The 15,835-nt window shown below is 44.6% G+C and overlaps 2 protein-coding genes across 6 annotated transcripts in view; both read right to left on the bottom strand.

The window, feature by feature from the left end:
• The window catches only part of FGF2 (fibroblast growth factor 2), a gene marked incomplete at its 3' end in the record, with an annotated part of 45,472 nt that extends 37,770 nt beyond the window's left edge, over positions 1 to 7,702 (bottom strand). The window contains exon 1 of the mRNA XM_081077511.1: positions 7,501 to 7,702. Within this exon, the coding sequence (XP_080933637.1) occupies positions 7,501 to 7,678 (178 nt within the window). The 5' untranslated portion in view covers positions 7,679 to 7,702. The remainder of the gene's footprint in view (positions 1 to 7,500) is intronic.
• A 2,734-nt stretch (positions 7,703 to 10,436) lies between these two features.
• The window catches only part of LOC308509495 (chaperonin-containing T-complex member BBS12-like), a 70,365-nt gene continuing 64,966 nt past the window's right edge, over positions 10,437 to 15,835 (bottom strand). For all 5 annotated transcript variants that reach the window (XR_013995193.1, XR_013995194.1, XR_013995197.1 and 2 more), the window contains one exon: positions 10,437 to 11,554. The gene's annotated coding sequence lies outside the window, so the exon portion shown is untranslated. The remainder of the gene's footprint in view (positions 11,555 to 15,835) is intronic.

Here is a 15,835-nt window from a genome sequence, read left to right as displayed (position 1 = left end):
GCGAGAGACTAGAAATGATGTGCTGAAGGAACAGAGGCCACAGAAAGGAGGGGAGAGGGCCCAAACCAGGGCCCTGGGGAATCTGAAAGCAAAAGACCAAAGGAGGGAGAGACCAGAAGAAAAGACAGCTGGGTAGGTGAGAGGAGAATGAGGTTGATGTGGTGTAACAGAAGCCATGAAATTCTCAAGAAGACAGACGCAGACAATAGTGTCAAATGTGAGAAGCAAGGTGACAAGCTGGACAAGGCCACGTAATGGAACTGGGAGGCTGCTGGGGCCCAAATGACTGAAGTAGAACACTGAGGGCAGAATCCAGAGTTAAAAAGAGAAAAGGAGATGAAGTAGAAGAGAAGACAGATTCTGGGGTATCGGCCACGAAGGGATGGACAAACAATGCACACCGTACCTGAGGAGCTGTACGTCACACAGTACGTGATACGACTCTTAAATGCTTTTGAAAGAAAACAGAATTCTTAATGAGAGTTTCAAACTATCCTGAAAAACGATTCGTCTTTCTGTAACACTATGAAATGCCAATACCCTAAGAAAGGCCGATAGCCAGCCTCTAAGATCCCCAAATATACCCTGGTTACATATAACCATCTTCATTAAAACTGACCAGTGTCTCAATGTTCGTGCTGCTACAAGAGAACAATATACCTCGACCAAGCTTCAGATAGTACATGGCCCAGGCGTAGTCATTCCACAGGAAGGCCCACGCAGAATGTTTCATCATCGGCTGACATTTAGTGAGCACTCCCTGAGTAACAGGTACAAACCTTTTATGATGTTGTTTATACCGAGAAGTCATGGTTCCCACCTTTATGTGCCAGCACCTTCTCTCAGAATAATCCACTCACAGAATCTTAGCCAGATCACAACCACTCTATACAAATCCCCTCTGAGAAAACACTTCTTTGTTGGCTAATTTGAGTGGTTGACTAATCATCAACTTTAACTGTAAATTAATGGATAGCTCAACTATAAATTAAACCAGAAAAATTGCTTTCAACAGTTCAATTATACCTGGAACTTAACACTTAATATTCACATACCTCCTCTCCGTTTTTTTTTTTTAATCTCCAGAATATCTTGAAAATCAGTGAAATTTTTGTTCCAGAATTCTATGGGAGAATTCAATTTAGAGGGGAAGTAAGTAGCTGTTTGCAAGTACAAATACAGACACTCTCACCACACACACACACACACACACACACACACACACACACACAGGATTTCTGTAAATGAATGAGTAAGCATTAAAGATACATTGATCAACTCAAAAGTTACCGTGTCCAGGAAGAGTGACAGAGGACAATTGGGATGAGACATAAATTAAACACTGAATATTGGCTGTCTGTTGCCTCCAGATCGTCCAATTTTCCTCAAACTAAAAATATCCCACAGGCATGTAGAAGGGACTGGTCTGGCTTTTAAGAACCACCGTCTACACTCAGTGGGTGAGGTTCCCTGGGAGTGACCCCTTTCCTTTCAGCCCTCACCTCAGTTCCTGTGGCTTAGAGGGAGAGTTTGAGAGCAAAAGAGAATGCTCTAGTGAGTGGAACAATAGACACAACGGGGGACACTGAAAGTCCTGGTGCCTCCACTATACTTCCTAAGAGTACAACGAAAGTTCTACACTGATAACTGTTGCCCCGAATTATTTTCCAGACTATCGAGCATTAAATATTAGGAGAACTGACAACATGTAAATGAAATACAAGACCAGATCCCTGATTTCAGAGTGCAGAAAATTATAAGCTCAATCTCAAAACAGAATGAAATATACTTTTTGGAAGGACTATGGTAGTGAGTGCGGTTTGCGCCCGAATGTGTTGGTTTGCCTGCTCTAGACTCTTCCAGGCCAGCCTCCTCGCAGATGTGTGCTACAGGACAAAGGGGCCCAAGCAGGGTGTGTGGAAAATCAGCACACACTGGAATTGGAAACACAAGCAAAGGCCATGGCACATGTGTAGTTACCATCCTGTCGTGCCGGCACCTTGTGGTTTGAAAATAATGGTTCTAACAATGTGAGACCTTAAATCGCCTTTTTCCGTATCGTTGATGGTGATTTCTGAGAATCAAGTGGAGATGAATAGAATCAATTTTATAATTATATTGTATAAAGGATGGTTCTTGTTTTGATTATTACATCTGTAACATTTTATTTTCAAATTAAAATCATGGCCATCCATTTAAAGTGGCATCATAAATCAAAATGAGAAGACTTAGAACCTGGTTGTTACGCCACAGTTGAAGTCTAATTACACCATGGCCACTCCATAAATACAGCGAAAGCCCTCAGGGCATGTCACAGGGGATATTGCTTTTTCTAGGCTGAAGTCACTTGGCATCAAACTCATCTTTAAAGGCTCCTAAGGTGTGGTAATATCTATGACTCATGAATTGTCCTTTCATTGCTGTACCGATTCCATGATTTCCACAGTTAAATGAGCTACGAGATTCTTACTTCATTTGTTTACCGCACACAAAGTGTACTACAGTAAACATGTTCATTGAGGCAAGTTAGTGGGATCCACTCCCCAGATATTACTCCAGAAAAGGTAGGGGGAGAGAACCTGGTGTCATGAAATCAATAGTTCCGTTTACATAAAGGAAGAGGCGGCTTTATCCAATCCCCCAGGAATACAGCCAGAGGCGACCTGTATTCTTACTAGAGGTGAACTAGTGAATTCCTCGGAGGGGCTGGCTGTCAGTAGTCAGCTGGCTAGGTCTTCTGAAACGGAAGACCTAAATTGGGGACCCAGAGGTTGTAGCCTCATTCAGATGATCAAAGAGGAAATCAATCGGCAGGTGAACCTCAAATCAGTTCCTTTCCTGAACCTCAATATCCTTTTCCACAAAAATGAGATCAGTGAACTAGAAGCCTCCCTTTGAATTTCATAAGCCCGAGTTTTTGTGATTGGGGTGGCATGGAATATGTGCCGTGGCACAGGGAAGGGCATCAGACCGACCAGGACCCATCCCTGCTCCTGGGCAGTGGGCAGGTCCCTGGGCCTCCCCGAGTCTCAGCGTCCATGGGGGCCTGGAAACAGAGGAGGGCAACAGGCGGTCACCTCCTGGCAGAAGCCCAAGGGTATATCTGGCACTTCCAACCACCTTGATTTTCCCCTAAGTCAGAGCATCTGGAACCAATTTCATGCTCCAGTGTACATAAGTGGCACGCATCTCACTTACCATACTCCACTAATGCGTCCGTGCTACTCGGGACAGCATGTTCTCTCTTCTGCATGTCTTTACACGGTTCGCCACTGTACAGCGTACCTTTAATCTTACACATTCCACGGACGTCTGGAAGAGGCCTACCAAAATATCCAGGATGCCCAGATAGGTGTGCAGCACGCACACTGGACAAGCATAGTCGCCACACCTGCTTTCATCACGACACACATGTCAAGTGAAGGTTCATCCAGGACTCAGAGAAAGTGCAGAGGGATGGGCCCTGGGAGTGAACAACTCAAGTGAACACCCAGGACTGAAGCTAAGGTGACCTGCAGCCACACTGAGCAGTTGCACGCCTGCTGTTCAGTCGTGTCAGCCTTTGTCCCCTCTCACGTCCGCCTCTGTCCTCCCTGCTCTGGCTCCTGTTTAGTACTGGAGCCACACACACCCCCACACCTCATCAGCACCCCGGATTTATGCCAGCATTCAAAGCATCCCTCCCTAAACTCCGGTCCTTTGGGTCAACTTTTGGGGAAGAAACCACAATTTAATTCACACTAAATGTTAAAAATCTGGTAGTGGCTGAACTCTTCTTTTCAGAGGTATTTGCATTTTAGAAGACATCTGGACAGAAAGTGTTAATGCCAAAGGACTTGATCTCCAGTGACAGGTATTCAGATCAAGTGGAAAAAACAGTTTGAGGACTGGAGCCATGGGTTCTTCAACTTTTCAAATAGGTCTAGACATTGGAGCCATAATTCAGTGGGAAGCTGTGGCAACCATTAATTCTGCTCTTATTTCTCCATGTTTGCTGGGAATCGAGATGTGGTTGAGAGGATATTATGTCCTGTCCACACTCATTGTTTTCTTATATTTTTCCCATCAGTCTCCTCCTAGTTTGGTCAACTATGGGCACACCTTCGCCATGCCAGAAAAATATACGGTACTTAAACTTAAGTGCAGGTTGGGCTATACAGAAGTGGTCTAGATTCATCATGTTTAGGCCTGATAAAAAGTGACTTTGAAAAATCAGTACTCTCCACAAGTCTGGATGAGTACTCCCCTCTTCACTTTACCATCTTGTCTATAGCTAGTTATTAGTTTGGCGGGGTTTCTCAACCTTAGCACTGTTCACATTTGGGGTCGTCTTGCTGGGGGACTAGGGAGGTGCCCTGTGCATTGCAGGGTGTCCATCAGCCTCCCTGGCCGCTATCTATTAGATGCCAGTAGCACCCTTTGGGGTATGACAACCAAAAATGTCTCCAGACATTGCCAAATGTTTCGGGGGGGGGGGGAACCACCCCAGTTTGAGAACCAATGAGGTAAAATAAGATTACAAAAATGACAGCCCAATGCACAGTTGGGAATAAAAAGCTAACAGTAGTTTTTATGAGAGTGGTAATGTGGTACCACTCTTATGAGAGTGGTAATGTGGTATGCAATGCAGAGGTACCCTTGCTCGCTAGCCCCTACAGGTTTACTCTGAAGGAAATAGAGTATCAAAGGCTTCAAAGAAAAAAAACTGATTCAGGAACTAATAAAATGTCTGAGAAAATTAAAGGATACTACGGGTAGCTCCAATGGGCACCCGATCTGGAGGAGAGTTCTTCTGTCTTCTGGTCATAGAATATGCTTTTCTATTACAAAGTTTGTGCTGCTGGAAAAGAACAAAACTAACTGGGACACAGACACACCTTCCCTCATCAGTTGAGCTGGCCTAGCAGACAACGGCAGAACAGCCTTCAAACACACAGAGATAATCTGGTGAAAGCTATTCAAGATACCAAAGTAGAGAAATAGCACTAACCCATATATTGGCTTACATGCGTCTTTTCAGTTTTAATATACTATGTAAGTGACTGATAACATTTTTAAATTATGACAGGCCTGAAAAATATTAAAGACCTGCATCTTTTGCTTGTTGCTATTTTGGAATCAATAAAGACCCAACTCCTACAAAAGCACATTTCCCAGTTCTTTTCCAACTCAGGTTTGGTGGCAGAGCTTTCTCTGCTCCCTCCTCCTCATCCCCAAGTGAAGACATTCATTCCTTTCATAAGATAAAGCCATACCGGCAGGGGAATGAGCGGTAGGCTCCCGGGCACCTTTTTCTCAGGCAAACGGGGGATCAGATTCTTCATCTGAAACCCCAGAAGGAAGAACCACCAGAACACACAACTTTTAAAACCGTGTGTTTACCTCCACTTACAGGATGACAGTTAAAATATCTCCTGATCCTTTTTCATTTCACATCCCAACAGTGTTTGTTAACCAGCCCATTTTATGCCTCTTTGCTCTGGAGGAGTGGGTGATGCCAGGTCACCAGCACCTGGGGATGCGTTAGAAATGCAAATGCCAGGCCCCACCCCGGACTTGACGGAGAAAGGCAACGTGTTGTAACAAACCCTCAGGGGATGCCATGCGGCCTCAAGTCTGACAACCAACGATTTTAGCCCGTGTTAGTTCTCTAAACACAAAGGGATAGTCGGACACAAAAGTGTAGACTGGTAAACGAAATCCTCTGCCCACTTTATGTACGTTCTCACCTGATCCTCAAATCTGATTCAGCCTAGACGTTTTCCCCATTTCCGGGAGGAGGACACCGGCTCAAGGCTTAAGTGTGGCTCACGGTTCCAAAGCTAATTACTGCAGGTGTTTTCCCTACTGAAACAAGGATTTGCCGCATTTTTTAGCAAAGTCCGTATTTTTTGCTTTTCCAGCTTTCGGCAATTCCGGAAAAAATAGACATGGATGGGTGAGAGCAGTGTGTCAGCTGCTCGGGTCCTACCAAACAGGTATTTAATGGCGCGATTCTGGGATGGTGTTCTTCCAATAAAGAACGTCTAGTTCGGCTGTGTCCCCCAGGTCTCTGTCCGCGGGACTGCGCTCGTGCGACAGAGAAGGGGTCGAAATTCGAGGGGGTATGCCCCTCCTCGCCGCAGGTACCCCGACGTTACAGGCTGTCGGCGCCAAGGGAGCTCGCCGCGCGGCCCGCGGCTCCGCACCCACGGGACGGGTTTACGGGGGAAACTGGCACCCACACAGCCCGGGGGACCACCTAACCCGACACCGCTGCGCCCGGGAGGAGGACACCCGCGGTGAACCTGAAACCGCCGAGGGCCGCGCAGAAAGAAACCGCAGTCCCACTGGGTCGGCGTGAAGAGAAGGAAGGAGCAAGGAGGCTGGAATGGAGCGGAGGGGAGCACCCCCGGGAGATGGAAATGGGGGGGCGGAGGCTGGAGGGGAGCACCCCCAGGAGATGGAAATGGGGGGCGGAGGCTGGAAGGAGCACCCCCAGGAGATGGAAATGGGGGGCGGAGGCTGGAGGGAGCACCCCCAGGAGATGGAAATGGGGGGGCGGAGGCTGGAAGGAGCACCCCAGGAGATGGAAATGGGGGGCGGAGGCTGGAGGGAGCACCCCCAGGAGATGGAAATGGGGGGGCGGAGGCTGGAGGGAGCACCCCAGGAGATGGAAATGGGGGGGCGGAGGCTGGAGGGAGCACCCCAGGAGATGGAAATGGGGGGCGGAGGCTGGAGGGAGCACCCCCAGGAGATGGAAATGGGGGGCGGAGGCTGGAAGGAGCACCCCCAGGAGATGGAAATGGGGGGGCGGAGGCTGGAGGGAGCACCCCCAGGAGATGGAAATGGGGGGCGGAGGCTGGAGGGAGCACCCCCAGGAGATGGAAATGGGGGGGCGGAGGCTGGAGGGAGCACCCCAGGAGATGGAAATGGGGGGGCGGAGGCTGGAGGGAGCACCCCCAGGAGATGGAAATGGGGGGGCGGAGGCTGGAGGGAGCACCCCCAGGAGATGGAAATGGGGGGCGGAGGCTGGAGGGAGCACCCCCAGGAGATGGAAATGGGGGGGCGGAGGCTGGAGGGAGCACCCCAGGAGATGGAAATGGGGGGGCGGAGGCTGGAGGGAGCACCCCAGGAGATGGAAATGGGGGGGCGGAGGCTGGAAGGAGCACCCCCAGGAGATGGAAATGGGGGGGCGGAGGCTGGAGGGAGCACCCCCAGGAGATGGAAATGGGGGGCGGAGGCTGGAGGGAGCACCCCCAGGAGATGGAAATGGGGGGGCGGAGGCTGGAGGGAGCACCCCAGGAGATGGAAATGGGGGGGCGGAGGCTGGAGGGAGCACCCCCAGGAGATGGAAATGGGGGGGGCGGAGGCTGGAAGGAGCACCCCAGGAGATGGAAAAGGGGTGGGGACAGGCTGCAGTGAACGGGAGGGGGGACTCCAGGTGATGGCAGTGGGGTGGGGCGGAGGCAGGAGTGGAGGGGGATCCCAGGACATGGCAGTGGGTGGGCCAGAACTCACTGTGAGGGTCGCTCTTCTCCCGCACCCCGTCCACTCGGCCGTCGGGGTGGATGCGCAGAAAGAAGCCCCCGTTTTTGCAGTACAGCCGCTTGGGGTCCTTGAAGTGGCCGGGCGGGAAGGCGCCGCTGCCACCGTCGTCTGGCAGGGCGGGCAGCGTGGTGATGCTCCCGGCGGCCATGGCCCCCCCGGGACCCTGCCGGGATCCCCGCGCTCCTGCAGCCGCGCGGGGAGGCGCTGCTCCCCGGCCTCGGCCCCGGCCTCCGACCCGCTCCGGGACGCGGCCCCGGCCCCGGCCCCCCAGCCGCCCACCCGGCGGCGCGCGGCCCCGGCCGCTGGCCCCCAGCCTTGCGCCGCTCGGCCCTGCCCGGTGCGCGGGCCCGGGAGCGCAGGGAGCCGGGCGGCCCGGGCGCGGGGCTTCGGGGCTCGGAGGCTCCGCGGTCGCCACTCTCGAGGGGGCTGCCTCCCGACGCTGCCGCGCCCGGGACCCGATGGCAGCCGCGGCCCCGCGTCCGCAGGTCTGGCACCGCCGGGCCGCGGCGTCACATCTACAGCTGCACGCCGCCGCCCCCGCCCGCCCCGCGCGCCGCCCCCCGCCCGCCCCCCGCCCGCCCGCTCCGCGCTGTGGGGCCCGGCGCTCCGGCCGCAGCACGCAAGCGCGCGCGTTGGGTCCCGGGGGCCGACAGCGGCCCGGGGGGGGGATGCGGGGGGCGCGTCGGGAGCCACTGCCGAGGCCTCCGCGGCTCCGGGCGCCCGACCGGCGGCTGCCCCTGGAGTCGCCCGGGCCCGTTAGCCTTTCTCGGCACTGCGGAGCCTTGCTGTGCAGCCAGCCGGGACTCAACTTTTAAAAGTTTACACGCAACTTGCTCCCCCATTTTTTTTTCCGTGCAAGCGTTTCAAGTCGCAGAGACTATGTCCACCCCCCAAAAAAGTAGAGGAATCAGAAGCGAGGGGGCTTCTGTGTCTAAATAGGTTTTGGACATCTCTAATCGCCAAAAGAGGGGGACGCGCTGGGCAAACTGATAAAATTGATAGCAAGGCTGAACTCATTTACCACCAAAAGGAGAGAAAGAGGCCAGAGCAGGGGAGCCGGCTGGATGGCTCAGAGGAAAGGGGTTTTGTTTTGTTTTGTTCTAACCAACCTAACTTGAATTAGACAACGTGGGAAAATGAAGACGCCTCAAGTCCTTCTCGTGACAGACACACGTTCCTTCCTTATTCCTAACCTGGCACTAGCTCTAGCGAAATTGTCAGGCATTTCTTGGAGAGGGCAGTGTGAAAATCCTGAACTACAAAATTGAAGTTAATTGCACTTTGGGAGTTTTCAATAGTAACAGGCACTACAGATTAGCAAAATATTCATCCAGAAACCTTCATCTACTGAGCACCTACTGCGTGCAAAGCATTTTGGTGTGTGCAGTGGGAGATGCCTAGGGAGCTGGGGTTTTCTGGCACAGGGAAGGAGACTTGATGTGAGCAAGAGCAACACAAATACCACTGGAGAGTGTCAAGGCCACAGGGAAGTGAGATGCAGGGACATGTCAGACAAGGGTAAGTCACGGTGGGGGCAGCAGGAGTTAGGGAAAGCTTCTAGGAAGAGGTAAAAATATAGAAATTCCTCTACTTAGAAACATGTTTCATTTCAAAAGGTCATCCATAAGTGCATTTTTTCATAAGTCTCCAGAGGGATAGCTCTACATGCATTTCTAGGATGTTAGGTAGGAGTAAGTTTCTAGGATTAGATAGGAGTAAGACGCATTTCTAGGATTCTTTGCAGCTTTAAACCCAGGCATACTCCTCTCTGGGCTGGTGTCTGTTCTCTGACACCTCTCTCTAAAATGGACAGGATTTATCTGCAATGAAACTCTATTAAGACAGATGCCTTCCAGGTGATTTCTGTAAGTATCCCAACAAATGCTTACGACTACTGTAGCACTTGACAAATAGAGTAAAGAAATAAAGTGGAGTCACTAGAGCAAGTTGCTAAATTACTAAAATCAAGTAGGTTGAAGCATGAAGAATCAATTCTATTCTTGCTTTAAGTAGCTTGTGACCTTAACCTTTTGAGCTTTCCAGTCCTGTGTCATTAAACCTCCAGATAACCCTCTGATTACCCCCTGAAGGACTCAGGAAAGAATGTTCATGCACCCAGACCACCTGACACTCATTATCCAGACCACTAGTCATCCAGAGGAATACCATCTCAACAGTCAGAGGCTAAGAATGAAAGACTGATTCTTCTCAAGACGGTACTTTTTATTATAAGAACTCTTACCTGGTCTTCTTTGGAACACTGTGGGTATTGCCTGATTGTGTTTCTGGTTTGTAAACCCTAAGACCCTTGGATAAGTCTTTATCATTTATTTCTAGCCACAGCCTCCGGACTCTTTTTGAGTTTGTTTGACACAACCATCAGGTTGCCAGTACCTTGAAATAAAGTAGATTTGAATAAGCATTTAACTCTGCATCACAGAAATGTGAGTATTCCAAGAGCAAAGGGATAACAGCTAAGTCAAAATATTTTTTAACAATGGTATCCAGAAATTTTGGTAACAGCTACAAGCAGTTAAGTAATGTGTATGCTAACGGCCCACAGATCTTGTGGAACTGCATTCCATGTACAATAACCCCTTGTTTCCTAGTTCCTTCCAAAAACAGGAGTGGAAACATCACAGGAAATAGTTAATTCAGGTCTAGGAATCTAGGTATCCAAAGCAAACAGTGTTAATTCCAAGAAGACATCATTAAGATAGTTGTCTCAAGTTCCTACCCAGCCCCCTCCCAACACAGACACACTATTCTTAGATGCAATCAACTTGCTCTCAGATGAACCAGGAGCACTCAAATTACTTACATTCTCAATTTACCCAATTATGAGGATAACTATAAAAATAAAGATAATTTTGAAAAATAGAACCAATAGGAGAATTTTGAAAAATGATAGATACAAAACTTGTTATTTTAAAAAACACAGGTTCCAGTGAAAACTATTTAGAAACTATAAAGGGAAGAAGTATTTCCCCCCTCAATACCAGATAAATTACTTCACAATTAATAAGAATTGTTCATAATCTAAATAATGAAAAGGACAATAATTTAATGAGGAACTTAAAAATCCCTCAAATGTTCCTAGATGGACGCATACAGTAAAATAACAATGCAAAATTCCTCTAATCATGTTTAAAAAAATTTAAACAATACTAGTTTAAATTCTAGCACAATTTTAAAAACTACACAACGATATCATAGAATTCATTTGGATAAATAAACATGAGAATAGCAAATTCATCTTTTTGGTTTTTAATTGTAGGGAAAACTGTGAAAAACTTTTAAATGGACAAAAAATATCTTCAATGGAAAATTAGGCACTGTCTAGCGTATCTGATTCTTTGGGGTCTCTGTACCTTTCATTGTCTTTGAGCAACTTTACAATTCTTTTAAGTTGTAGATAACTGTCATGGACTGAATTGTGTTCCCCCAAATTCCTATGTTGAAGCTCTGATCTTCAGTGTGACTGCATCTGGTGATGGGCCTTTTGAGGGAACGAAGGTCAATGAGATAATCAGGTGGAGTCCTAATCCAATGGGATCGGTGTGCTTACAAAAAGAGGAAAGACATCGAGTGTGTACACATAGAGAAAAGGCCATGTGAGGACACAGCAAGAAGACTGCCATTTTCAAGTCAAGAGGCCTCACCAGAAACCATCCTTGCCAGGACCTTGATCTTGGACTCCCAGCCTCCAGAATTGTGAGAAAATAAATTTCTGTTGTTTAAACCACTCAGTCTGTGATGTTTTGTCATGGCAGCCCGAGCTGACTAATATAATAACCAATAACACGCAGATGAATTATGTCTAGTGGAAGGAGACTGATTCCCTGCTGTGATGGTTACTTCTCTGTGTCAATGTGGCTAGGCTAATGGACCCACAGAACTGATAAACATGATTTCTGCGTGTGTGTATGAGGTTGTTTCCAGAAGAGATGGCATTTGAATCAGTCAACCGGGTAAAGATTCGTTCTCACCAATGCTGGTGGGCATCATCCAATCCACCGAGGGCCTGAACAAAACAAAAAAGTGAACAAAGGGTGAATTCTCTCTCTCTTCTTGAGCTGGAATATCCATTTTCTCCTGCCCTCAGACATCAGAATTCCTAGTTCTCAGGTCTTTGGACTCTAGGATTTAGACCAGCAGCCTCCTGGTTCTCAGGTTTTCAAACTCAGTATAAGTTAAACCACCAGCTTTTCTGGTCCTCCAGCTTGCGGATGGCATACTGTGGAACTTCTCAGCCTCCATAACCACGTGAGCCATTCCTATAATAAATCTCATTTATATATCCTTATCCATATCCATATCTTACTGGTTCTTTTCTCTGGAGGACTCTGATTAATGTACCTCTTCTCCTTATGGAATAAGCCAGTTTTGCATCTATTTGTAAATTCATTTCAGTATTCCTTCTGCCTTGATAAATGTGACTCATTGAATTCTTTCAAACCTATTGTCACATCTTACTGGATTCCTCATTAATTAAAGAGATAATATAAACTCTCTATATTTATGATATATATAATATATATAATATATAATATATAATACATATATTATAATAAATTTTTCATATTCACCTTCTGTCTGCATGAGAGACATGCTTTTACCTTTTAAATAATAAAGAGTAATGAGGAGAAACTTGCCCTTCCAGATGTTAAAAGGTATTATAAACTTATTATATATAAAACATTGTGGAACTGATGCATGCAATGATTGAAGGATTAATGCAAGGATTAAATTTTCAGATGTATCTGAACTGACTAATAAGCTACCACCAAAACAATATTTTAAAATTTTAAGTATCCCTAGTAATCAAAAATGCATGTCAAGTCATAAAAACTCCCCCAAAATAAGAACCCAGCACCAAATGGCTTCACTGGAGAATCCTACCTAATGTTTAGTGAATTAACACCACTCCTTCAGAAATTCCTCCAAAAAAAACAGAAAAGGAGGTAACCCTTCCTGAGTCATTCCAGAGGCTAGTATTACACTGACATCAAAACCAAAGACATCACGAGAATATAAACCTATAGACCAGTATCTCTTATGAATATAGATGCAAAAATCCTCAACAAATTACTATCAAACACAAACTAGCAACATGTAAAAGAGATTATTCATCATGTCCAAGTGGGATTTATTCCAGGAATGCAAGGTCAGTTAAGCATAGGAAAATCAGTCAATGTAAAATACCACATTAATAGCATAAAGGGTAAAAAGACACACGATCATCCCAATGGACATTTCAAAAGTGTTTGACAAAATCAACACCCTTGCATGATAAAAAAAAAAAAACACCCAACAATCTGGCAATAGAAGAAAAGTTCCTCAACTTGATGAATGTCATTTATAAAAAAAAAAAAAATCCACAGCTAACATAATACTTAAAATGGTGAAAAAAACTGAAAACTTTCCTCCTACAATCAAGTACAAAACAAGGATGTTCAGTCTCCCCACTTCTACTTAACATTATAGTGGAGGTTCTAGCAAGGACAGTCGGGCAAGAAATGAAATAAGGCATCCAGGAAGCCTCTTCTGCAAAGGAAGAAGCAGAACTATCTCTATTTGCAGATGACACAATTTATATATAGAAAACTCTAAAGAACATATACACAACTATCAGGGCTAATAAATGAGTTTAGCAAGGTGACAAGATACAAAATCAACATATTAAAATTAGTTATATTTCTTTACACTAGCAAAGAACAATTCAAAAACAAAATTAAGAAAACAATTCCATTTACGATAGCATTGGAAATAAAATATTTAGGAATAAACTTAACAAAGAACTTCAAGATTTGAATATTGAAAATTACAAAACATTGAAAGATTAAAGAAGAGGTAAATAAAGGGGAAGGCATCCACATTCATGGATTGGAAGACATAATATTGTTAAGATGGTACTCTTCAAACTGGTCTATAGATTCAATGCATTCTCTGTCAAAATTCCAACTTCATTTTTTGAAGAAATTGACAAGCTGACCCTAAAATTGATAAGGGCATACAAAGGACCCAGAATGGCCAAAACAATCTTGAACAAGAGGAACAGAGCTGGTAAACTTGATTTCTACAGAGCTACAATGTACAAGACAGTGTGACATTGGAATAGGATAGACATACTCATAGATCAATGGAACAGAACTGAGAGTCGAGAAATAAACTCTGACATTTATGATCAACTGATTTTCAACAAGAGTGCCAAGACTATTTAATGGGAAAAGAATAGTCTTTCCAACAAATGGTGTTGGGACAACTGGATAGTCACATAAAAAGAATGAATTTGGATCTCTTCCTCACACCATTTAAAAAAAAAGGCAACTCCACATAGGTCACAGACTTAAATGTAAGAGCAAAACTATAAAACTCTTAGAAGAAAACACAGGTATAAATCTTTGTGACCTTGAATTGGGCAATGGTTTTTTAAATATACGACACTAAAGACACAAGCAACAGAAGAAAATAGATACACTGTACTTCATCCAAATTAAAAAGTTTTGTCCATCAAATTACACTATTGACAAAAGAACCCAGAGAATGAGAGAAAATATTTGCAAATCATACATATGATGAGTCTAGTCTCCAAAATATATAAAGAACTCTTACAACTCTATAATAAAAAAAAACCCAAAGAACCGAATTTAAAAGTGGGCAAAATATTTGAATTTATTTCTCCAAAGAAGCTATAAAAATAGCCAATAAGTACATGAAAAGGGGTATAACACAATTACTCAATTAGGGAAATGTAATTCAAAACCACAATGAGAGACCAGTTCACAGCCACTAGGATAGCCATAATTTTAAAAACAGAAATAACAAGTGTTGTCAGGATGTAGGATAATTGGAACCTCTATGTATTGCTGGTAGAAATATAAAATGGTGTAGCTGATGTACAATATACTCTGGCAGTTTGGCAGTTCCTCAAAAATTTAAACATAGAGTCAGCATATGACCTAGCAATCCCATTCCTACATATATAATGCAAAAGAAATGAAACATATGTTCACATGAAGACATGTTAATGAATGTTCATAAGCATTATTCATAATAGCCAAAACGTGGAAACAACCCAAATATCATCAACTGATGACTGGATAAACAAAATGTACTAGAGTATGTTCATTCAATTATTATTTAGTAATACAAAGAAATGAAGTACTGATATGTGCTAAAACGTGGAAGAACCTTAAAACATAATGCTAAATCAAAGAAGCCAGATAGAAATACCTGCATATTGTATGATTCCATTTACAGAAAATGTCCAGAATAGGTAAAACCATAGAGATACTAAGCAGATTAGCGACTTCCAGGGGCTGAGAGAAGAGTGGAAAGGGGAGAAACTGCTAATGGGTATGTGTTGTTGTTTTTTGCATAGTATTATACACTGTAAAACGGTAAATTTTATGGTATGTGAATTATAACATAAAAAGTGAAATGCGTGCTGAAATAAAAATAAAATTTTTCTCCCATAAAGTTGAGAGGAAAAAATATTAGTTTGGTGCAAAAGTAATTGTGGTTTTTGCAAGTATTTTTAACCTTTTAAACCGCAATTACTTTTGCACCACCCTAATAAATATTACCACCACAAAGTGACCTGGAGACTTCATGAACTTCCAGAGGGAAAATAAATTATTGTAGCACTTTGGAAGGGCAGTTTAAAAGTGTGTGTATCGAGTCCTTAAATTTTAGAAATTAAATACCACTTGAGCCAACAGTTTTGGTGGAAGAAATTTACTCTAAAGGAAAAAAATCACAGATGTATATGTTTAATAACCTTGGTGTTCATTACAACATTGATTCTAATGACAAAAAATGAGACAGAATATAGATAACTAAAGGTGAAGAAATTAATTTGAATAAATCATACAAACTAATGTGTTCTATGCAGCCTCATAGAAAACTTTGTGGGAGAATACAGTAACATCTCAAATACTTGCAATATATCATTAATTGAAAGCAGCAGCTTACAAAATTATGTAACAATCTCATTTGGCACATACACTCCCAAACACATATTAGAGTGACATATGTTACAATGTTAGGGCTTATTACCTTCCATAGTCAAATTACTTTTACTTTATAAAAGTAACCTCTGGCCACTCACTATCACATAAAGCTTATCATCTAACATTTTATATTGTTTATTTACCTGTTTCCTTATTTATTATCAATCCCATTACTCCAATAGGATACCAATCCCTCATAGGAGAGATCTTTTGGCCTAAACGTGCCTGTATCCTTGGACCTAGTGGCACTAAGCAGGGCCTAAACTTTTTTTTTTTAAATGAATGCATGC

Source organism: Rhinolophus hipposideros (assembly GCF_964194185.1).
Source record: "Rhinolophus hipposideros genome assembly, chromosome: 16".
NCBI lineage: Eukaryota > Metazoa > Chordata > Mammalia > Chiroptera > Rhinolophidae > Rhinolophus > Rhinolophus hipposideros.
Note: the sequence above shows the minus strand (reverse complement) of the source record. Positions and strands in the feature narration are given on the sequence as shown.